This window comes from Microtus pennsylvanicus, chromosome 8, assembly GCF_037038515.1.
Source record: "Microtus pennsylvanicus isolate mMicPen1 chromosome 8, mMicPen1.hap1, whole genome shotgun sequence".
NCBI lineage: Eukaryota > Metazoa > Chordata > Mammalia > Rodentia > Cricetidae > Microtus > Microtus pennsylvanicus.
In genome coordinates, this window is record NC_134586.1 from 92,593,059 (window position 1) to 92,618,224 (window position 25,166).

Here is a 25,166-nt window from a genome sequence, read left to right on the forward strand (position 1 = left end):
CCTTCCCATTCGGGTTCTCTAAAACCCTCACCCTCTCCGGTGCAGTAAGTACCTGTGTGCTGCGACTTGACAATATAACTATCAGGGGCCTTGGAAATAGCAACAAAACCATCTTTTGGTGGAAACTTAAATTCTTCTTCACCAAAGTTAAATTTCAATTCAGCATTCTGGCAGTGAATAAAAGGGGAAAAAAAGGTTTAACATAATGGCAAACTGCCCAGTAAAATATAATAAAAATCAAACAGTTTAGATCACAGCAAAACTTCTAAATACCTTCAAAACACAGGCGGGGAAGAGAGCTTGATTTTTTATATGTGCTGGTATTTCAAATGCTAGACCAAGGTCTTTTCCTTTAAAACAAGCAAACAAAACCAGAGAAATTAAAATGAAAAAGAATTTCCACATACACACTAAAATCTACCAACCTGCCTCTCTTTCTCATGCTCTCTGGAACCTATGGATAAAGGTGGGCTGCCCAGAGCCAACCTGCTCAGCGTTTGACTTCAATAACTGTCCCCTCTTCGTGTCTACATGTCTAATTACTCCCTATTTCCAAGACCTCTGCCTCTAGAGACATCATAGCTCACATACTCCACATTAGACACAAAATCCTCCCTTGGATCCACAGTTCCTTCCATTTCACTTGTATTTTTCTTCTCACTTATGAAGTAAAATCCCTGATTTCCATTTTTAGGACATCCTTCCTTCTGCTCATCTCACTGTCTACATGTCTGACTCATGATCACCTACCACCTTTCCCTACCAAATTAGCTACCAAGTACCAAATCCTGAGGCAAACTCACTCCTGTCTCTCTTGACAATACCTTCAGCAGTACTGGGCACAAACCAACTTCTCCCTTGAGTAGCAGGAGCCCATGCGCCCCATTCTCTCCTTCTCTTCTTCTCTGCTAGATTCTCCTCCGTTAGCCAGCTTTTAGCCACAGGAAAGCAGGCCTTGGATCTTTACTATTATTTATGTCCAGTTCCCACCTCCTCATCTGTTTTCGACACGGCTGGCCCATGCTGCTGAGAACCCCGGGGTTTCTCACTTACTCTATCTCACTGAGCTAGCACTTCAGCCCCTCACACCTGCACCTCCTCACTGTTGCTAAGGCAGTGTGGACACTTATACCTAGAACCTTCCTTTGCCCTTCCCTCTTCCTGAAATGCTCTTCAGTTCTCTGCACAAACCCTCCCCCCTCCATGACTTCCTTTTAAATGTCTTCTCATCAGCAGAGCCTTCTCTGAGCGCCCTCTAGAAAAGCACATATCCCCACACAGCAACTGACTCCTTTGCCTTGCTCTTCCTCTCCTCCCCACTCACTACCACCTAATGTTTTATTTGTAAATAATGGCTGTCTGCCTCTCCTCATCAGTGTGAAAGCACCACAGAGCTACCCTTCATTTGTTCCACCTTCTGCTGCGGTTTCATCACTTTCCCGTGCACATGGCACACAGCAAACACTCAACAGAACAAATACCCACTGAAATGAAAGGTAGGTGAATAGGGTAGAGGATTTAAAAACAGAGTAAGACAAGTAAGAAACAAGAATCATAAATATTCTTACCATTCTTAGAGAACTTCACATGCCCTTTATCAATATCTAAGTAGCACCCAATGGTATCATGCATAGTGAATTCCTGAAAACCCAGAAAGTGAAACGTCATGAACAGAAAGCTCTGAAACGAGGTTAACAAAGCACAGGCAGCAGCAGCAAAAACAATGGTGGTGTCTCTAAAGACTTTAAATGAAATGAGGGTATCTAAACGACTACCACAGGCGGGGATGGAGACTCACTCCTGTAATGCCAGTATTGGAAAGGCTGAGGCAGAGGGATCACCAGGCTCCTAGGTTACAGAGTAAGATTTTGTCTTAAAAAAATAAACCACTAAAAACTTGTCAGAGCACACATCATATCTAATAGTAGATATATCTGACATACTTCTCAGAATCAACATGATATTAAAGATTACTGCCATGGACTTACACACAGAAAACTATATTTAAAGTCTTCATAATCAAAACTAAAAATTGAGATGTAAGCGGACATTTCCTGTACTGACTGCCCGCTCCCCTATAGATATATTGGTTTTTTTCAAGACAGGGTTTCTCTGTGTAACAGCAGTGGCTGTTCTGAAACTCGCTCTGTAGATCAGGCTGGCCTTGAACTCACAGAGATCCATCTGTCTCTGCTTCCTGAGTGATCAGGTTAAAGGGGCATGCACTACCACCCACCTGGCTCCCAATAAAAATTTAAGCCCTATCTACTTATTTAGTCTTAAATATATAAATTTCTTTCTCAAGTCCAAACCTGAACTATCTCAATCATGTCTTAAGTGATCAAGAATGTAAGACTTACAAATGCTGTTTCAATAGACAGCATCAAAGCTTACCTCTCCGTAATTATCAAACTGTTTATTATGAGATTTCTTTCCTGTTCCACCGAAGCCAAATCCAAACTTGTCAGTACCTAGATTTTAAAAGTAGTTTACTAGAGGTCTGAGCTCACCAGGAGAATTAAAAGCCCTGTGAAAGAAGTGATTTTGTCCTTGCAGTCTGAGAGTCCAGACAAGTCTCCCTGGGTTTCGGAGCCCTGCATCATCTGGGACATTTTCAGCCAATGCAGAATATGCAGCAGACACAAGTGACACCACCTCACTACTGGCCGTGGTCACTAAACGAACTCACAATAATCTGAAGTGTCTCTGCAGTATGCTCATTCTAGCCTGATCTTCATTCATTTTTAGTCTCTCTTATTCCATATTGTCAGAACAAGGAATGGGGTGCAAACAGGAAGCAAGCAGTAACTTATTTCAAGTCTTTTCTGGAACCGAGTGAAGTACAGATAAATATTTTTTGTGTTCATAAAATTAAGTTCTAATGCAATGAAGCTCATTCATCTATCTCCAAAAAAATTAAGATGTTAAAAATGTATAAATATAAGACAGCTCAGTTATTACAGAAACACTTACCCAGGTCTAAGGAGGCCTGCATGGTAGACCACCCAACTCTGCACAGGCCTTGGTCATGACAGGATACCTCATAGTAGTGTTTCCCTGTAATGGTAAAATTCCATGAGATTAACACAAACTGCATACATATGACCCATTTACCAACCGCTTCTGAGTTACATTTGTATGTGACAGAATGTACCATGAAGATGGTCAGATCTCTGCATTAAAGTGCCTATGGAGAATTCACATACTGACAGTTCAACCTTAAGCAGTTATGAAGGCTGGTGCAATACCTTTTAGAATTCACATACTGACAGTTCAACCTTAAGCAGTTATAAGGCTGGTGCAATACCTTTTAGAATTCACATACTGACAGTTCAACCTTAAGCAGTTATCAAGGCTGGTGCAATACCTTTTAGAATTCAGATACTGACAGTTCAACCTTAAGCAGTTATAAGGCTGGTGCAATACCTTTTAGAATTCACATACTGACAGTTCAACCTTAAGCAGTTATAAGGCTGGTGCAATACCTTTTAGAATTCACATACTGACAGTTCAACCTTAAGCAGTTATCAAGGCTGGTGCAATACCTTTCAGCAGTCCTCTGGTCGCTCTGCACCCGTGCCACTCCTTCACTTCTCTGCTCTGACAACACAGGCCATCTGAGCCAATAGCTAGATGTGGGGAAACACAGAGATGTACATAAGTACAGGCCACACAAACCATTCTTCAGGAAATAAAATAATTACTCAGTCTCATCAATAAGAGCTTTACTTCTCAGAGTGTTCCAGACTTTAGATTCCTAGATGACAGCAGTCTTCCCCTTTATCCCTGCATCTCCTGGGCTTCTATACTGTCACTGTTAGGACAAGAATTCACCTGAGTCCAGGAAGATGAGTATAACTCCTAGAGTATTCTGCCTGAATAACAGCCTCAAGGCCAATATGCGTGTTCGTCCTTCTTCAGTGGTGGGAGAACAAGACTGCTAAGGAATAACATGGGACTATTCGTCACAATTTGCTGCTCTGACTATTTAGTAAGAAGCATACAAATGACCAGAGTGTGTTACTGGGTAGTACTGGGGACTCTAAGAAATGAGGTTTTACATTACACACCAGAGTCAGACAGATGCAGATTAATAAAGATTTAGTTTTTGTCTATACTGGGAAAAAAAACTGTATCTTTTGCCACATTCATGTTTTTCCAAGTCATGTTCAGTACCTGGTAAAGAACAAACTTGTAAAATACCACTTTTTTCATTTTTCAATTACCTAATTTTTCAAAAATTTTAAGTTCTTATTCATGTGATAATATTAGAAATCTATGTAAAAGGATCTCTAGTGAGCTGCCTGCAATCCCAGCACTTGGGAGATAGAGAGAAAGGAAAATCAAGAGTTCAAGAAGGAAATCAAGAGGAGAAAGGTAGATGGATGCTTGTAATTAAAACACAACGTCTGGGGCTGGAGAGATGGCTCAGTGGTTAAGAGTGCCGTCTGCTCTTCCAGAGGTCCTGAGTTCAATTCCCAGGAACGACATGGTGGCTCCAAACCATCTGTAATGAGATCTGGCGCCCTCCTCTGGCGTTTGGGTATACATGGAAGCAGAAAGTTGTATACATAATAAATATATATATATCTTAAAAAAAAAACACACATGTCTGTACAAATGGAATCCCAATAAATCCTAATAGTTTACACAATTAATGTGTCAATTAAAATAATAAAACAATAAACACAAACATTCTTTTATAATTTCTAAGTCTTCTACTTGGATTAGAAAAGCTTCTCTTCTACTAAATGATATATGCTAAATTGTACATGCACATATACGTCCACACACATTTTTTGTGTGTATGCACGAACACATATATATAATTTAAATCTCAAGTACATGTGACATCTATTTCTAGTTAAGATACATAGAAGCCAGTTTTTGGCTGTTTCAGATGGATCATCAATGTCGTCCATGTCTCCCTTCCCCATGGAAACACAACACTACAATACTACATTTTTGTATACATTACACTGTCATTTCCACTAGGATTTATTTCCATCATATTCTACTGTCTCTTTCTAGTTCAGCACTATACTATTTACATTTAGTGACTATATTCTAATCTCTGGAAATTAAATCATGCACAATACTTTTTCATAATTTTTTGGTATTTTCATTTTTTTTAAAGTTTCTGAATTATCAATGAGTAGGCAGAATTTATCCACTTACCAAAAGCAGATCCTCTGTCATATGGGTTCATCTGCCATTTGTTGAGCACTAGACAAATTAATGTAAGAAAAGTGAGTCAAACCATATGCTACATAGCTCTATGAAAACAGAAGATAGTTTGTACTTTACACACCAATGCCTTTGATTCAACATGGTTTTGTACATCATTTGTAATGTTCACATATATATGCAGCTGTTTTTATTAAAGACAAACTAGCCCTGAAAATCAAAAGGTATCGATGAAAACCACTGGCCCACTCGGGACTGCAACCCAGTCTCCCCTTGTTTCAGTGCACTCTGGGTACAGGACACTGATCTCTGTCACTGATAAAGTGAAACTTAAGTATCTAAGCAACTCAACCTTGAACATAGAGGAAATAAACGATCTTATCAGCCAGTCCTTTAGTTTAATTCAATATGAAATTTCAAGTCATACTTTTATTTTTCTTCCTGTTTTTATACGATTGGTATTTTTCCTTTTCTAAAATCTTGTTGGCCCATGAATAATAAAAAATTACAGTAATTAAGGAGACTTTACATGCATTTTAGCCCATTTCCCTGTTCATGGTAGAAATCTTTTCTGGATCAGGTCTGTCTATCTGTCTTTCTGAGCAAGAGCTGTCTATGAAGTTTATATACTATGAATGCTGGAGACCTATCTTCCTTAGGGCTCTCCCTTATCAGCTCATCCTAACCACTAGCAAGTCCTAAAGGTAAGAGATCCTACACATTATCTGTAGGCCTTTCTGGGCCTTGTTCCCCAGAGCAACCATTTTCTTTCCACATTTCTTTAGTCATCGGCTGTCATCGTCTCCCTTATCCTTCATGTTTACAAATGTAGGTTTGTGTTTCCTCATCAGAGATGAGTTTTAGACCCACCCTACTTCTGTCTGGCCACCTCAGAAACATTCCTGTCTTGCATCATCTCTCATAAATGATGGCATATGGCTGTTAAAAGTTCTGAAACTATTTTAAAATAGGCCAACATTACAATGAATGTGTAATTACATTCATTTTTATCTCTCACAATTCATTTATTCATTCATTCATCCTTTATATATCAAAACTAAAAAGTTGATATGCCAAGTTCATTCAAACTTGCTATTTTTCATAATTCTGTTTTGTATCATAAAACAAGTTACTTCAAAATATATAATACATTTGTTAAAACATAACAGAAGCAGAGATGAAGAATAAAATTTAGGAACCCTGGAAGGAAAAAGATTGTTACTTAAAGATAAGGAAATGAAGGTGAGATTATTCATAATAGGATCAACACCCAGTAAGAGGATCAGCCTTCGTGTAAGGAAGACAAATACCACTTTGCACAATATTCATCCTTACTTGTAGACATACACAGCTATATATGGTTAAGAAAAACACAAAAACAACTAAAGGTAAATTCCAAATGCCAGTGTATTCTCAAAAGACACACCATTTGCATTTTAGAATGGATGATTTGCTAATTAGGTCATAAATGTCACTTTTTATCCTTGTTTCCAGGACACAACACTGCAATGCCGTACTGTGTACACAGCAATAAAATGCATACCCCAAACCAAACCAGCAAACAAGAGAATGACTAATTTTCAAAAACGAAAGTATCAATATAATAGTTACCCGAAGCACCGGTTTTAATAGTAGTTTTCCCTTTCTTTCCTTCCTGTTGGTCTTTCAGGGTCTCATACACTATCTGGATAACTGGAATACTAAAGGCCTGTCAGAGAAACAGTTTCTGTTAGCAGTCGGCTACTGAGGATAGTAGTCAATATAATGGCCAAGGCTATGCATGCACATTAGAAAATATCCAGAGAACTGCTACTTCATTTACCCAAACCTAAATGCCAATCAGATAATCAAGAATTGACAGACAGAAGTCAGCTGATGCCCTGGAACATACACTGAGGAACTTCAGAATGAACACAGAGCAAAGCGGGAAGATGTCTACTCAGACGGCTTCTCTAGTCTAGGATAACAGACACACTTTCTGGGTGCAATCTTTTTAAGAGCACTGAAATTCTAAATTGCCTGTAAACATACAAAATTTGTGTCTCTTTCTGTAAGACCGCTTTAAATGACATCCTTAAATCCATACCCTTTACAAAGCTTCTTAACTTGTCAACAAGAGAAACAGTACTCCGAATGGCTAGTTTTACATCAGCTGAAATGAGCTACAGTCATTGAGGGGGGGATCTCAGCTCAGACACTGCCTCCACAGACCCATGGGGCATTTTCTTAATTATGAGATGGGAGGGTCCAGTCCATTATGGGTGCTAAAAAAAAAAAAAAACCCAGTCTGAGCAAGCCACGGGGAGCAAGTCAGTAAGCAATACTCTGTGACCTCTGCTTCAGCTCCTGCCTCCAGGATTCTGCCAGGTTTGAGTTCCTGCACTGGCTTCCCTCAACGGACTGGGATTTAGGATATGTAAGCCAAATAAACCCTTTCCTCCCCAAGCTGTTTTTGGTCATGGTATTTCATCACAGTGATAGTAACCATAATTAAGTCAATGACAAACTATCATTTCTTATATATTAGAAGGTGATGTTTGAATTAAAAATTTCAAAATATAAGCTGTTCAAATACACAAATATATACTGTTCAAACATACTTTTAAATTCAGGTTTTAATTAAATGTAAATGTATTACTTACACCAGTCTTTCCACTTCCTGTTTCTGCTGCCTGAATAAGTGGGGGAAATTGTAGTTTAAATTGTGAATTAAAAGAGATTAAACTTAGCATAATAGCATGTAGAAACCTTGTAATACTTGACTAGCCAACTTTATTTCTAGTGTGTCAAGATTACTCTGTCTCAGTCAATTTTGATTCCTGTCAATCAAGTCACCTCTCCCAATTCATTAAGAATCTGCCCTTTTCTTTCCTTTCCCATTACTACCACCCAACGGAGGCCCATGTCATTTTAACCTAATTATTAGAGTATACTAAGAGTATCTAACCGCACAGATCTATACTACAATCTGCTATACAACTGATATTCACAAAACCATAATTCTAACCTACACCTACCTGGCAGCTTTCCATACTCCCCACTGCCAGCAAATGCACAAATTATTTAACTTGAAAAAGAATCCAATCTGATTAAATGTATATTTCCTATTGTTATCGCAAGTGATACCACCATTCCAGCTATGTATTTTATGCTCCCACCCACCATTACCTTCAATAAAAACTGAAAAGTCACTCCAAGCCTATCCCTACCACTTTTATAGAATACGCTGACCACAGTATACATGTTAAAAATGCCGGTTAGTGAATAAAAATAATATGGTAAAACAATTCCAGACTCAAGCTTCTGAGATATCTTAAACAGGGTCACACAGCTCCAGAACATGTGTGCCCCGTACCACCAACTACCTTATTAGATGTAAACCTACCATAAGTACATCTCCTCCTCCTAGGATCAATGGGATAGATTCTGCCTGGATATCAGTCGGTAGACTAAAAGAATCACATTTGAAGAACTGTAGTTAGTTAAGAATAGAGAATTATCCAGGCTAATTAAGTCATGCTAAATCAACCTAAAAGGAACTGTACGTGGCAATCCAACCATTTTTTTTCCAGCTAGAATTAAAAGTTCAAAGGAGACATTTATGATGTAAAAAATCACCATGAACTAAATTTCACTTACTCAGCTAGATAAAAATATATTTGACAAAAATTACTGTTCACATTAGGAGATTTCTGATACAAACACATTTAAGTTTTATATACTTACAGCCAATCCATTTCTTCCACAGCTTGTGCAATCTCAGGCATAACACCCATCTCTGAAAACAAAAAGTCATTTTAATAATCAAACCTATTAATAAGCCATCTTTTCTTAAAGCTGATTCATAGAACTGGGGAAAGGCTTTGAAGTTTGGCTCTTATATTGGTCCTTTGTATGGTATTGCTGAGTGTTGAGTTTTGGAGACAGATTTGAGTTCAATCCAAGGTCTCATTTACTAGAACAGGACCTTGGGAAAGAACTACCTGTTTTCTCTGCAGAAAATGGGTCTTGTCGTACCTGCTTTTGTGGGGGTATAGGAAAATGTTCCTGTAATACTGCTGACATGGTGCCATTAGCCCGTGGTAGCTCGTAGCTCGTGGTGAAAAATCTGGTAGGCTCCTAGCCCTGCACCTCTAGTTTCACCGGGTGAGCTAAGAAAAACAAACAGCCCACCTTCCATGGCAGCCATAGTCAAAATTCTGTTCATCAGGTACTGTGTGCCTCAGACTAGAAGAGGCTTCTTAATGTCCTTACTATAGATTTGACAAGTTTAAGGTAATGCTCACACTATTTACTGAGTTAACTATTATATTATGAAGCATATTCATAGACGAAAACTTCACACTGTACCTTTTAACTACATACAAATACTATATTTCAATTAAAAAAAAACTTCAAAAGTTTAAGTAAATCAAAAACTCCCAAAGACAGGAGTAACTTTTGGTCACCTGCTCAGAATCTCACTCTACTCAAGCTTGACACTGGGGTCCTTCTTAAGTGTATACAGCCTCTCAGCCCCCAATACACCGCCCAGCACAAGGAGTGTGAGGTGTTTTCACAGTCAAGACACTGCTTCAAGGAGGAATTCCTTTTTCTAAGTTTGAGAAGTGTTTGTATTTTTAACATAAAAAAACAAATTCTGATTAACTGATGGCGGGGAGGACAGAAAGCCTGAACAACGGGCGCTGTCAGGTGAAGACCTGCTTTGTCAATTGTCTGTTTAAATACTTCTGCATTAAGGCCAGCCATAAATGGACAAAGTGGGCAGTTCCTGAGTGTTCTGTCATTTTATCCTTCCTCAAGTGAAATCAATTATAGTAGGTAGATTACTTAACCTTCCCTTCCAAAGATAAACTAATGAAGCCCAAAAGATGACCAACTAGACTGGTCTAATAAACTATGCCTAGAGTTTATTCCTATTCTGACCCCTAGAATGCAAACTACTGGGAAAAATGGGGGAGCAATGGGCCAGGCTCAGGGGCTTAAGGCACTTGCCACCAAATCTGAAGACCCAAGTTCAAGTCCCTGCTCCCACATGGTAGAGGATCAACTCCAGAAAGTTGACCTGATCTCCACTGGGGAACATCCATGTTCAACCCCTACCACAAAAATATAAATTAAAAAGAAAGTGATAGCCTTAAATATGTTACACATGGAAAACTGCAAGCTCGAGCTGCTTGCAGGACTGATACAAGCAGCAACCATGGATTGCTTTTAGCAAATTTTAGACATTTTCCCCCAGATCCTAGTCATGTGCTGGGCATATTTTCTACAGAAACCTTATCTTTAAAAAAGTGCAACAGTTAACCTTTTAAGGGAAACGGGTACGTGTTCAAATTCTTTCATTTTACTTTTGTCTGAAATTTGAGCATTTCTCCCAAAGATGTGTGCCTATAAAACAACGACCCACAACTTCCTGGCAGATTTCAGGTCTAAAGTGAGAGGATTCCTCTTGGAAGACGTGACTTTAACAGAAATGAAATGTTTCCCCTGTAGCCTGAGATTTGGAATTCTTGATATTCTTACAGAAGAAAATGGAAAAAGCAAATGATAGTAAAATGCCATTTAAATAGGTTAACAACATGAAAAGATAGCATGCCAAACTCATTGCTATACATAAGCATACACACACACACACACACATACACACATGTACATACACACACATATATAGATCATATTTAGTATATTCAAGGCTGGTTGGAACTTTGCAAAACTGTGGGTGCATAAAGAAAGGTTGATTGAGAAAGTGAGAAACATCAACTGGAGAGTTCAATACCCCATCCCAAATCCTGTTTGCTATCACAAAGCAAGTAACTAATTCTAAAAAGTTTTAGTTAGTATGTTCATGAGGGGGGAAAAATTGCTTTAGCTTTGACACTGAACGTTAACCCTCAGTGTGCTGTTTACCAAATGACGATTAGACTTATTCTTGATAGTTTTACTCGTGGAAAGGCTTGTGTGTGGACAGGGGACCCCCCAACAGGGCAATCATCCTTTTCCCTCAAAATATCCCTTCCCCACGCTACTTGCTTCTTGGCCTGGCCAGGACCAGATGTGTCGCGGGGCAGAAAAATGTTCTCGGTCACTGCCACGTCAAAGAGGCAGGAGGCCGGGCTCCGCGAGCGCAGACACCACGGTCGGGATTTGGCAGGTGGCGGAAAGGCCCAAGGCAGAATGGGGCAAGAAAAAGCGGCTTGGCGAAGATTCCCGGGCAGCGCCCGCGGGAAAAAGCCCGGCCTGCACCGGCCGCCCCTGCCCGACAGCGCGGGTGCCCGGAGGACGGCATCCCTCCGGTCCCCCGCCACCCCACCGCCGCAACAGTAGTCCCCACCAACTCCCCGTGGACCGAGACGAGCCGCTCGCAACCCCTCAGCTTCCCACTACGCACCGGAGAAGGCCGCCATCTTCGCTCACTCCTCCGCAGCTCGCTCGGTCGTTCCTTCTCTCCCTCCCTGCAGACACGCCGACCTGCGACGGCCCGCGCTTCCGGTCCGCGCCCTATGGTTTTCCCTCTCTGGGCGAGGACGCAGACCCAAGACAAAGGTTCCGAGAAAGAAAAGACCCGCCGGTCAGCTCATGCAGGGCTGATGGACTTTGGTTTCCCCAATAACCATGTCTGGTTATTATCAGCCACGTTTAGAGTTACGATTGTACCTAGAGGAAGTCGTGTGCTATTGAGATCATCCTTCCTCGATAAAGAAGCCACGATCCTCAAACAAGGAGCTAGCATACCCTGACAGCAAAACTGTGCCCTCTGACCTCAATTTCACAAGGATGACAAGGCCAAACGGTTTGGGAATGACTTGGGAAAACACTGAATTCATTGTCCATTTAACCAGGACTAGCAAATGTTGTCACCCATAGGACCTATTAAATATTTTTATTGAAAAACTAGAGGTGTAGTTTCGTTTACTTACTTCAATCATGTTTAATGCAGTATTGATAATTTTAGGCTTGACTTCCAAGCTATTTTAAGTCCCCTTTCTTTTCAGAGTGATGGATCAGTAAAGGAATGATGGCTCCTCCCCATACTACGTGTGTTAGAATCTTTAAATATTCATCCATGATTCTGGAAAAGTTAATAGTTTATGTAATGCCACAGAACTACTGCTAAATTGTATCGTGGGATCTATCTCTGGAGACCATTCCGTGCTTTCTTCCCAAGAAATCAGGGAGATACATGAAACCTTTAGTCAATGTAGGACTAGAAGCACAGACTTGAGAGCTGGACATCCTGGGTCTGAATTCTAGCCTTACCACTGGCTAGCTTTGTAATCTTAAAAAATTATACAACATTTCTGAGTTCCATTTTATTCATCTTTAAAACAGAGATGAATGCTAACATGAATGGCTATATCATGGTAGATAGCTTGATAGATAAAGTTCAGAGCAGAGAGAGAATAGTGGACTGAACATGAATGGCCAGCAGATTCAACTGGGCCATGAGAGGAGAGGGGCATGAAGATCAAGAGAAGAAGAGGAGAGGGGCAGAAGAGGGGAACAAGAGAGAGCCGAGGGGACCAAGGGAACCAAGAGAACCAAGAGAGGGAGAAGAACCAAGAGAGTGCATGGCTGAAATGGCAGATGTTATAGGAATCTGAAGCTGGGGGGGGGGACAAAGCCCCTGGGATGGAGAGGTTTAGGGTAGGGGGCAGGAGTAAGAAGAGGAGGGAGGAGTCACAGGTACTGAGTGAGCCCACAGGCTATCATGTCCTTTGTTATATGATAATAGGCACACACTTAGCCATTTGTCCTGGGTGTCTTTGGAACCTGACCCAAAGCTCTTAGAAGAGTAAATAACACATGATAATAATGAATGTGGTGTTCTAATTATCACAAATAACCGGAACAGAAATCACCTAAATCCCCAAAGGCAATGGAGAATCTATTCAGGCCTGTAGCTTCACACTCCCAGAGGCCACCACTCACATAATTTGTAATAGTTATATACTTTGTGGAAATGATACTCCTAAGAGTTATGTAATGCAAACCTTGTGAGCATACACCAAATATGACCATGGACCAAAGAGAAGTACCAGGTCGCATACTGGGCCACATGCCAAAGTAGAATCTGAAACTTGGTATTTGTGCCTTTAGCTAGCACTCACCCTAAAACCATGGAAGTATTAAGAGATGAGGTAATGTGGATGAGAAACGTCTCCACCAGTGTGTGTCTTGGAACATGTGGTCCCGGCTGGTGGCACTGCTTGAGAGATGTTTGTGTGCTACAACGTTGTCAGAGGACAGGCTTTTGAAACTAAAAACCTCATGCCGCTTGCAGTTTCCCCTCTGTTTTGTGCTTGCAGTTCAAGATGTTAGCTCTTGACTTCCTGTTCCTGCCGTCATGCCTGCCACCTGCTGCTGTGCCTCTACCCCTCTATCATGGACTCTTAGCTATCTGGAATGACAAGCCAAATATACTCTGTCTTCCTTACGTTTTATTTGGTCATGGTGTTTTATCACAGCCACAGACCAGAGGCAAGTGAAGTATTTTTCTAAAAAGGAGCTGTTGATGTCCTCTTGTGTTTTCTCTTTCAAAGGAAAAAGCATTTCCCAGGGTTCCGTTCAGAGAACCTTTAATCTCAGGAGTTTGAGTCTTATAGATGGACAGAAGAGAAGAGAAAAGAAGAGAAGAGAAGAGAAGAGAAGAGAAGAGAAGAGAAGAGAAGAGAAGGCTGTTGGAAGAACACAGTGCATTTTACATAACCGTGGAAGAAACATGACTTTTCCCAGCAAAGGCCAATTGAACACATAAGAAGTGAACTTCAAAGGAAAGGCATTTAAAATGAATTGCGCACTGAGGCTGAGTAGTTCATCAGATAAACTCTCGAGGACCCAGACTGTTTCCACACCATCCAGCGGGAGCAGGGACATCACCCGCAAAGAGTCATGCCCTCGGGACTGCAGTAGGAGAAGTGCCAAGATATGCCCTTTGAGGGAAAGAATAAGCCTTTGTTACCAAAGCTGTTAGAGTCGGAGCTTGGGTTTTGACATCCCTTACAAGTTAGCATCAGCCACTAGTCCTCTACAAGTCAAGCAATCACACAAGTGACAGTGAAAAGAAGAAAAAAGATATCTGTTCAATATGGACACATTGGGAGGAACAACAAAGTAGTCTGGAGATGTTCCCTTCATGGCCATCCTTGGCATCCTGCCATGAAGTATGGGTTTAAATAGAAGGCACGAACTGTGTAGAACTAGGCAAGTCTTGTCAAGGTGTGGTCCTGCCCATCATCATTGTCTCAGCTCCAGTCTTTGGTAGCCTGATGGGCCTTCGGGACTGATTGAAATCTGTTGCCGGGATACAAGTTCTTCCTCTGTAGGCACCAGGGCTTCGTCATTTTTCTCCTTTTCCCAGCATGAGATTCCAGGGGAGATTGCAAGTTCTCGGGATGCTTCGTTTCACTGGTCTTATTTCCAAAGACAGGGAAACCTGTGTCTCTTCAGAGTGATTTTATTCTATGTGCCTTATGCATGACTGAATCAGGGCTTTGCTAAGAGGAATTTAGATTCTATCTTGACTTATGTGTCAGAAACAAGCCTGTGGTGGTTTGAATGAAAATGGCCCCATGGCTCAGGGACTGGCACTATGAGGAGGTCTGTTCTTGTTGGAGAAGGTGTGGCCTTATTGGAGGAAATGTGCCACTGGTGGGGGTGGGGTCTTTGGGGTTTCAGAGACTCAACCCAGGCCAAGTGGCTCACTGTCTCTTCCTGCTGCCTACAGATCCAGATGTAGAACTCTCAACCACCCCTCCAACACTATGCTTACCTTTATACAACCTCTTCCTACCATGACTATCATGAACTAAACCTCTGAACTGTAAACCCACCCCAGTTCAATGTTTCCCTTTATGAGAGGTGCCGTGGTTATGATCTCTCTTCACAGCCATAAAACCCTAAGCCAGAGACTTAATCTGAGAGTGGAGAACAGAGGAGAACAAATGCCCTGTCCCCTGCACTGCAGGCTTGGAATAGGCCAAGCTAGGAGCAGAAAAGCTATGCCTTGTTAAAGTAATTACTCTTAACCACTGTACCAGACTTCACAGTGTTAGGTCCTAAAGAAACTCAGGACAGTTAGCTGAGGTGACTGTTAACATCCCAAAGCAGACATTGGCAGCCAGGTTTACCCAGCATCCACATACTTGTTACAGAATCCTGGCTTCTCTCAGAACTTCTCACCTCAACCCCCTACCACCTTTTCATTCCCTGAGCTTCCCTTCCCTTCCACCAGCTTCAGATTCCTATATAACCCAGTCATTTGGCTGTACACTGTTGGTTTTTCTCCTCTCCTTGTCCTCCTTCTCTGGGTTCTTCTCCCTCTCTTGGTCCCCTCTCTTGCCCCTGTTTCCCCTCCCCCATGTCCATGATCTCATCTATTCTCCCAGCCATGCTCATTCTGGACTCTTCCAGATGCCTCTGACTATTCTCTCACTCATATCTACAATAAAACTCTTCTCAACCAGACCCAGGAGTGGTCACGTCCTCATTTTCTTTCAGAAAGATAGCTTAATTATAGAAATAAAGCTGTGGTTGTGATTATAATTAAAGTAACCAAAACACCAATTAGTTGAAAATGACCAGACAAGCTCTAGAAGTAGGCCAAGGATTTCATTTAGGTCATGGAAAGAAATGAACCTCAGAGGGTCAGTGAGATGACCCAGCAGGAAAATCAGCTAGAAGTAGGCAGAGAGAATGGGCTTCATAAGGTTTTCCTCAAACGTCCACATATATACTGTGGCGTGCATGCACACATACAATCATACATATTCTAATTTAAGAAAAGAGAGAAAAACACATAGATTATATCTTAGTGTAATTGACATATTTTATATGAGCTCATGTAATATATTGCTCTAGTTATAAATGTGTGAGTTTGTGTGTGTGTGTGTGTGTTGCAACGCCTTCAAGAATGCAAATAAAAATTCAGTGTGTATTGTTTCTTTAGCTGGTGGATTTGAGAAAACCAGGTAGAGATGTTCCAGGCAAAGAAAGGACTAGAAACCAGAAAAAAAAACAGTCTTATGAAAAAAATTCTGATTAAATGTGTCTGCAGAAGGAGATTTCTAGAAACTCTTGATCCCACAAATCCAGTTAGCAAAAGACAGGTACCACGGTTGGTTCCAAGTGGCAGGTACACAGGGAAGACATTATCCTGAACTATCCAAGCTCCAAATGTAGTTTTGTCCCCAGTGTTTATTTCTGTGGCCTCGTAATAAACTAACAGTTTATGTAATTAATCATGATACAGAATCTTACTATATCATCCATATCAATCAGACCCCATTAGGTATTTGTTGAGTAAGCTATGCTCCACTACAGAACAGATGGTTTTTGCAAAGGCAAGAAAGCCTAAGGAAAATGACATTAAAATACCCAGGATAGTGCATAGAGATTGGACTTTGCAAAGCACCTTAAATTGGCCACCACAAACCATGAAAAATGGTTTTATATATGAAAGCCTACGTCAGTTCATTTATATTGTAATAACAAAATACAACTTCCCAAATGATGAGTTTTTAAAAATATGTTGGGCAGCTACCAAAAGAGAAAAATTAAACTGTTTAACTAATGGAGAAATTTTCCGTTAGTTAAGAAACAACAGTTTGATCCTTCACAGTTCTTTAGGCTGAAAAATAAATCCAAGATTTAGATGTTGGTATGTTTGGTCATTGGCGAGGAATAAATCTCAACTTGAGAAATGGCCTTTTGAATACTGCACCCTCTGAAGCGCTGGAATGGTGGGTGTATCCTAACATGACAGAAGATGAAAGGGCAAGCCCCCAGTGCTGCATGAAGCCTCTTTTGGAAAGCTTTAGTCACATTCATGAGGGAAGACTATATTCACCTTTTGAGAGTCTTGTCCTTTAGTAGTGTCACAAGACAATGCCTGAATTTGGTGGGGTTACATTCAAACTGTGATAGTGTTCTCCTCTCCCAATTTCTCTATCTTTGCTATAGAGGTTGGAAAGGAAAACAGCAATAACAAATCAAACAAAGTAAGCAAACAGACAAAACAAACAAACAAAAATATTTCCCCCGACTCCTTTGAATCATCAGAGTCTTGAGACCCAGTTTTGCCTAGAGAGGTAAATGTAGTTCCACACTGGGTCTTCTGTGAACATTGCACAAAAGATGACAATCTGATCAGAATTTTTTCTTTTCCTCTTGAAACATTGACATGATACAAAAAAAGATAACATAAAAAATATTGTCCATAAGGCTGTTGTAGCACAATATAAAAGAAGACTAGATTCTCCATGATGATGATGAGTTAAGTTACCAGTACAGGTATGTCTACTTTGAAAGATCTCTTTTTTATTTTAATTATTCATTGTTTAAACATTTATTTATGCACTTATTATGGGAAGGCATACCATGACCTGTGTGTGTAGATCAGAGGAGATATTGCAGGATTGGTTCTTTCTTTCCATTAAGTAGGTCCAGAGAATTGAACTCAGGTCGTCAGACTTGGCAATAAACACCTTTACAAGCTAAAACACCTCAAAAAACCTCTCGAGACCCCTCATGGTTTGAAAAATCTCTCCATCAGTTAAACCATTTAAACTTTTCTTTCGTCAGCTGCCAGACATACTAAGAAAACTCATCATTTTGGAAGCTGTATAATCAGTCTATTGAAAAAGTTCAAGAGAGGGTTGGGAAGATGGTTCATTAGGTAAAAATGCTTGCTGTGCCAGCACGACGACCCGAGTTTGCATCCTCGACACCCACTTGTGTGCCAGGCATGGTGCTGTGTGTCTGTAACCTCAGCACTAGGAGGTGGAGAGAGTTAGCTCCTACAGGTGCCACTCAGCAGCCAGCTTAGCCAAATCATCAATCTCTAGATTCAGTGATCCTGTCATCTGGGAAACAGAGAAAGGGAGGAGCTAAACTTCCAACACTTCTTTCAAGGCCACATCCTTAACGAACAACTTTCTACTAGATCCCTTCTCTTAAAGGGACTTTTATCTTAAAAGATGAGGGGGAGAGAGAGAGAGAGAGAGAGAGAGAGAGAGAGAGAGAGAGAGAGAGAGAGAGAGAGAGAGAGAGAGAGGAGAGAGAGAAGAGAAGAGAGAGAGAGAGAGAGAGAGAGAGAGAGAGAGAGAGAGAGAGAGAGAGAGAGAGAGAGCGCTGACATTCACCACCTCTGGTCTTCACATGAGTATGCATGGGCCAGTGTACCTCTCAAAGAAATCTATTGTGGATCCAAGAGAAGCTGATATGTGGCTTGAGTTGTGAATGTATCATTAAAATGATCCTTAAATATTTGTTTTTTCTTCACAACCAAATGGGAAAACAAAAACAAAAAACAAGCAAACAAAAAAGGAAGTGTGCCATTCCTTGTGAGAGCTGTGACTCTGAACCCAGCTGAAGAACTATAAAGCAAGCTGCTGGTTTAATGCTTCCTTTTATAAGTTATTAACTTGCTGCCTAGTTCCTAGTCTCGGGTTCTTCTTGGAAGAGGAAAAAAAGCTGCCAAGTTCCTGAAGATTTAGCCAAGAATGAAACAGCAAGGGAAGATACTGTTTTAAACTAAAACAAACCTAGTAGACTATGTCTTCCATACACGTTCTCCCAGTCCCTACTCATAGTACCTGATACACACTCATCTGTCATCCCACAAGATAACAGCAATCTTCTCCCTCTTAAACACTGCCCATGAAAATTGCCCTCAGATCCATGAGTTAATGAAAAGAATTCAGGGAGCCCTTGCTGTTCATATTGAATCTTGACCTTCCCTCAGCCTTCTCTCCTTCATGACACGTCTTGATAGATGAGGCTCTTGAGTTTGTGTTTGTAAGAATGGCACACACCAGATCTTCCACTTCTAGACTCCCAATGACTTATTACCCATCACTGTCTTCCATAAATTTTACTTTCTAGCCTATCAAACTAAGTAGAACCCATTGCACACACCAGATTGTTTTGTGGCACCATATATTTTTCTATATATGCTCTTCCTTGCAACAAGAATAGCCTTCCTTTCTAGTTCTTGGTATCAAAACAGTGTAACAATCACTGAAAACTTAGTGGCATAATATAACAGCCAGTTTCTTAGCTCATAATTCTGTAGGCCAAAAATTGGGGCTAAGCTTCGACTGGGTAGTTCTCCTCTATGTGATAGTCCTAGGATCCTTCATGCTGTTGCATTTATATGGTATAGGGTAGGTTAGGAGGTATGAGAGGACCGTTTCTGTGGATGGTGCCTCAGCCTTCTGTTTCATGGCCTTTGTTCCATGCATGTGATCAGTCTGGGTCTTCTCACAGCAGGATTAATACCAGGGATGACAGACTTACTACTCACTAACTGGGTTCCATCAATATGTGTTCCTCTAATGCAGACTGCTTAACTCTTGAGCCTACACAGTGTCACTTCAGACAAAGTCTATTGCTGTGGGAGAATGCTCTTGTGCACAATAAAGATTTATCACTTGTATTAGTCTAATAAAATGCTGATTGGTTAATAGCCATGCAGGAAGTATAGGCGGGGTGACCAGACTAAGAGAATTCTGGGAAGGCAAAAGGCAGACAGTCATCAGTCAGAAGCAGAGGAAGAAAGATGAGAATGCCTTACTGAGGTACCAAGCCCCATGGCTAAACATAGGCAAGAATTTTGGGCTATTTAAGTGGTAAGAACTAGTTAATAATAAGCCTAAACTAAGAGGCCAAACAGTTTATAATTAATATAAGCCTCTGTGTTTTTCTTTAGTACTGAACAGCTGCAGGACCAGGCAGGACAGAAACTTCTGTCTATATTCTACTGGTCATACAATCAACCTTTACTCTTGTAGCAGGGACAGAAATACATTCTGTCTCCTCAGGGTAATCAATGGCAAAGAGTCTGCAACAATTTATATTAAAATTATCATGCATAAACTCATTGGGCATATAAAATATGTCTGTTATATCTTCCCACTATATTTTCTTGGATTTGTCATTCTGATTCAGATAAGCTAGCATTTTGCTGAAATTCTGTTACTCCAGTGTTCACATCTCATTTCCCTTATAATTGGGACTTCTGTCTATACACAAAGCTACCCATGATGAAGACTGCTTTTCCGTCAGCTACTTCCAGTCACTAGACATGGATGTATTCACCGGTTCTAGTAAGTGATGTATAAACAGCAGTGTCATATGGACCTCGGGGAAATATCTTTAAGTAAGGTATTACATGCTTCTTCCTCCTTGTGGGCTAAAAATGGGATATAGTAGCCATATTGCACCAAGTAAGTGGAGCCCCACATGGAGTATTCCCCACAATAGGAGAGTGTAGTAAGAAGCTGCTGGTTGCATTCCTGCCACCAGCTCCTGGCCGCCTGGCTAGCTTAGGCCCTGAAATAACAACATACAAATTGTATTCATTTAAACACTGCTTGGCCCATTATATCTAGCCTCTTCTCGGCTAACTCTCGCACATGGACTAGCCCATTTCTAATAATGTGTGTAGCACCCCAAGGTGTGCTTACCGGGAATATTCTAGCCTATGTCCATCCTGGGTCGGAGCTTCAACGTGTCTGCCCTGGAGAAGAGCGGTGGCCTGGCATCTGAGCTCACTTCCTCTTCCTCCCAGCATTCTGTTCTGTTTACTCCACCCACCTATGCTCTAACCCATCAGGGTCAAGCAGTTTCTTTATTAATTAACCAATGACCTTCCTCCATCAGGAGAGACATAGTCTGAGTCACAGATGCCATGGAACACCAAGTCAACCCAAAATTTAATGACATGTTTCTTATGTGACTCTCTTCATATTGGGGTCTCTGTTCCGTGAAACCAAATGATTTTATCCTGTGGACCTCCTCTAAGTTATGCATTACTACAAAACAAGTTGCCTCCACATCAGTCACTTAACCTAATATGTGTTTATCATTGCTCAGTCTCTGTGGACCAGGGGCAGCTTGGTGGGGCAGTTCTGCTTTGATCCTTCTTTTAGTGACTGTCACTGGTAGGGATTGAAACCATCCATCTAACCATCTGACTGTAGCTGGAGATCAGCTCTAAAGGATCACTCAGTCACGTGACTGTGTTGCTAGTTGGCCGAAGGCTCCTATTCTTCAGCTGTAGCTGGTCTCTTATGATGTCATGCTATGACTGGTGACACATTTCCCTGCCTTCGCCATTAAAGCCAGTCACCCCAGAGAACAAAACTGAGAGGTATCTTTGTCGGCAAAACCATCAGAGTCACGTGTGGTCACTTCTAGATGTGGGATTCCCCTCTGTATGCTGTGATTACCATTGGTTAACAAAGAAACTGCTTTGGGCCTAGAGCAGGGCAGAACAGAGCTAGCAGCGGGGGGGGGGGGGGTTGGGGATGGGAGGGGAACTAAACTAAACTGAATTCTGGGAGAAAGAAGGTGGAGTCAGAAAGAAGTCATGTAGCCACCGCTGGGAACAGATGCCATGGGACCTTGCCAGTAAGCCACAGCCATGTGGGGATGCACAGATTAAAGGAGATGGGTTAGTGTAAGATATAAGGACTAGCTAAAAATATGCTTAAACTATTGGCCAAACAGTATTGCAAATAATATGGTTTCTGTGTGACTATTTCGGGTCTGGGCATCCGGGAGCAAACTAAAAGCCTCCGCCAACAATGTCTGCAATCTCTTAGTTGCCCACAGATTTGTGTAGTGTGGAGGGGGACTATACAAAAAGTTGCTATAATTGTCAAATAAAGAGAACCTTCTAGGCCATCTTCCATGGGCTGTCACATACCCTCATTTCCGTAACAGACTCCGTGTTGCGTTCACTTGCAAGCGGTAACCCTTCCATTCTGGAAGGACACTGACGCACAATATCCTCTGGAATAAATCCTGGTGCTTTTAAACCATCCATTCTCATTAAATTTGTTGCTTTACCTTCCCATGCTTTTAACAATTTACCTGACTCAGAGCAATTTGGATAAGGGGAGGGTCGAATGTAAACCTTCTCTTTCGTCTTCTTCTTCTTCTTGTTTTTTTTTTTATCACTGTATTTTCTCCAGCTTCTGAGCTGAACAACCATCATTGAATTTTATGCTTTTGTCAAAATAAGCTGTCAGAAACTGGCCCGGATCTATTAGAAGGGAGCATCATTCTCCCTGCCCCGGCATTCACCTTATGGTACCGGGACCAGAGGGGGGCTGGCAAATACACATAAATCCAGAGATCTATAACTCTGTATCCCCTGAAGTAGTGGCCATAAAGTCCTTCACTCCAGATATATGGAGGGAGGGAGACAAAGGGGCAGCCAGGAAGAGCTGCAGAGGGACTGTAAAACAGAAAAAAAGAGATCTCACTAACTGTCGGGCTCATTATAAGGAAGCCTGGCCAGGCCATTATTTATGGCTTGATGCTTACTGGCAGGAAGGCAGGCAGGCAGGCAGAATTGCAGTTCTTGCTCTCCCACGCCTGCGGCCTGTCTCCTCCGCCCGCCATCTTGCAGGCTCATCAGGCCCCGTGAGTGATGCTGCTGAGTACATGAGAACAGAGTGTGCACCTGGCAAACATTCTAAATCCCAGCATCCCAGAGACTTCTTACATCTCTCTCTCTCTCTCCTATCGCTTGCTGAAGAGAGCTATTTTATATCCATACATGGGAATTGTGGCTTGCTTTCTCCTTCCCAGAGTCCTCATTCATGGCACCTCCTATGCACCTGTGACACTGATTGCATGGGCTGTATGTTAACTTAGCTGTGATTACCTATCTGGTTAAAATAAGACAACTTGCTGTATCCAAAAAGGGGCTACCTAACAAATAGGATGGTCACAAATGCTTCAAAATATCTAGCAAGAATATCCTAAATATAAAAATTCACGTTACCTCTTCCCCTTGCTACAGTAATAAGAAGGGGAATTTGCAAAGGCTGATTCAACTGTAGCTCTGAGTGACAATGTTCCAGTTACTATGGCTGCATAATAAATCACCAGCGTGGCTTATTTTATTCATGAAGTCTGTGGGTGAAGAAGCCAGTCACGGTACAGTCTGGATACATCAACTTTATTCTTCAATGCCTAGCAGCTCCACTGAAAGACTCCAAGGCTGGGCTAGACTCAAGAGAAGACTCAGATACATCACTTGGGTGATGTTCATGTTCATGAACTCCTGGCTGGGGCTGGGGCTGGGGTTGGTTGAAGCATTACATTTGGCCCAGGGCCCGGAGAGTTTGGGTTCCAAAGGTAGATGTTCAAGCATACACACCATGTGGCTTTTCTAACTGAGCTTTAAAATTCAAGCAGCATCAGTTCCCTAAATTGTATTAATTAAGACAATTATTAAGGTCAGTTCAGTTTCAAGAGAGCAATCTTTATTCCAAGAGCTCTCCATTTCAGAACAGTAATCCAATTTCTTCCTGGTAATCAGAAAAAAAAAGCACCCTAGCTAGCACAGTTAATCCCTTCTTTGCCTATTGGTTCAGAAGCATAAGCATCTAGAAATGGCCATATGGTTGTGCTAACTTCTCATTTGCTGGACTCAAGAAAGCTATGAATAAATCAGGCTAGCAATACAAATTTATCCAAGGCATACTTTCAAGTTGAGGGTGCAGAGATTAAAAAGACATTCTTGGCTAGATGTGGCATAATCCTTAAATCCTAGCACTTGGAGGCAGAGGCAGGCAGTTTCCTGCAAGTTCCAGCCTAGCCTGGTCTATATAGTGAGTTCCAGGCAAGCCAGGCTACATAGTAGGACCTTGTCTTAAAAAAATTGTCACTACTTACAAAGAAATGTATCTCCTTTTTAAAATTTCCCCTTGAATTTCTGAGTTGCTGGTGTTATTTGAGTCTCCCTAGGTACCCCCACATCTGTAGACACAAGTGGAAGCCACTTTGATGGGAAGCAGTGTAATTTCATTGATCCTGTTCCCTGTTGAAGACATGAGATGCCATGTCACTAATAAAATCTTCTACCACATACTTCTGGGGAACTCCAGAGGTGGTTGGGGCGTGTTGGCAAACAAATTCATTCCTTTTGGACTCTGTCAACTATTTTCTTTAGAAGCTACTATTGCTTTGTTTGGTCAGTGTATCTGTAAGCTGCACGGCTCTCTGAGGTAAAGCTAAGGAGAAGCCAATTGTTTTCTTCTGCTAGGTTTAGTGAGCTTCTCAGGCAAGCTGACAGACAAATTTTAAAAGAGTTCCCCAAATACCCAGAGGACATGCTAAAACACAGAGACAAAAGCAGAGCTTTAAAAGTGAATGAGTGTGAAGTCCCAGGAGAGAGAGAGAGAGAGAGAGAGAGAGAGAGAGAGAGAGAGAGAGAGAGAGAGAGACCTCTTCCAAGAATCTATTTGCAATTGATACCATACCCGTTGGTAAAGGAAAAATCAGTTTTCTTCAATGAAGTGTCAGTAGGTAAATGAATCACACTCCAAAGCAGTCTCCATGCCCAGGGGTAGCTGACCAAAAGAAATGAACTCTGCGTATTGTTGACTTTTTGTTTTGACACACACATGCTGTGTGTGCACGTGTGTTACCTTTTTGTTTTTTTATTTTTATTTTTGACAGATTTGTTTGTTTGTTTGTTTGTTTTGGAGATTATAAACTTAAAGATTATTTAACAATTTCCACCAAAATTCCAAGAGAAGTTTTACTTTATCCCTCTTTATCTTTTTAAAAACATGTATTTATTTTAAAATTCATTTTACATTTCAACCAAGGTTCTCCCTCTCACCTCTCCTTCTGCCCCCCACCGCTTCCCTCCCCAGCCCAGCCCACCTCCCATTCACTCCTTCCAACAGGTAAGGTCTCTCATAGGCATTGACACAGTTTGGCACCTTAATTTGGGGCGGGACCAATCCCTCACCCTCTGCATTAAGGCTGAGTATGGCATCCCCTCATAGGAAATGGGTTCCAACAAGCTAGCTCCCGCACCAGGGATAGATCCTAGGCCTACTGCCAGGGGCCCCTCAGATAGCCCAAGTTCCACAACTGACTTCCACATACGGAGGGCCTAGTTCGGACCCATAGAGGCATCGCAGCTGTCTATGCAGAGTTCATGAGTTTCC

The 25,166-nt window shown here is 41.4% G+C and overlaps 1 protein-coding gene across 1 annotated transcript in view; it reads right to left on the reverse strand.

The window, feature by feature from the left end:
* Ddx1 (DEAD-box helicase 1) overlaps positions 1 to 11,984 on the reverse strand; it is a 28,240-nt gene extending 16,256 nt beyond the window's left edge. The window contains exons 1-12 of the mRNA XM_075984026.1: positions 11,579 to 11,984; positions 8,914 to 8,965; positions 8,573 to 8,636; positions 7,830 to 7,859; positions 6,799 to 6,895; positions 5,179 to 5,226; positions 3,546 to 3,629; positions 2,974 to 3,057; positions 2,395 to 2,471; positions 1,569 to 1,641; positions 274 to 350; positions 53 to 167 (exon numbers count right to left, since the gene is read on the reverse strand). Coding sequence (XP_075840141.1) covers positions 53 to 167; positions 274 to 350; positions 1,569 to 1,641; positions 2,395 to 2,471; positions 2,974 to 3,057; positions 3,546 to 3,629; positions 5,179 to 5,226; positions 6,799 to 6,895; positions 7,830 to 7,859; positions 8,573 to 8,636; positions 8,914 to 8,965; positions 11,579 to 11,594 — 817 coding nt within the window. The 5' untranslated portion in view covers positions 11,595 to 11,984. The remainder of the gene's footprint in view (positions 1 to 52; positions 168 to 273; positions 351 to 1,568; positions 1,642 to 2,394; positions 2,472 to 2,973; positions 3,058 to 3,545; positions 3,630 to 5,178; positions 5,227 to 6,798; positions 6,896 to 7,829; positions 7,860 to 8,572; positions 8,637 to 8,913; positions 8,966 to 11,578) is intronic.
* Between the last annotated feature and the right edge of the window lie 13,182 nt (positions 11,985 to 25,166).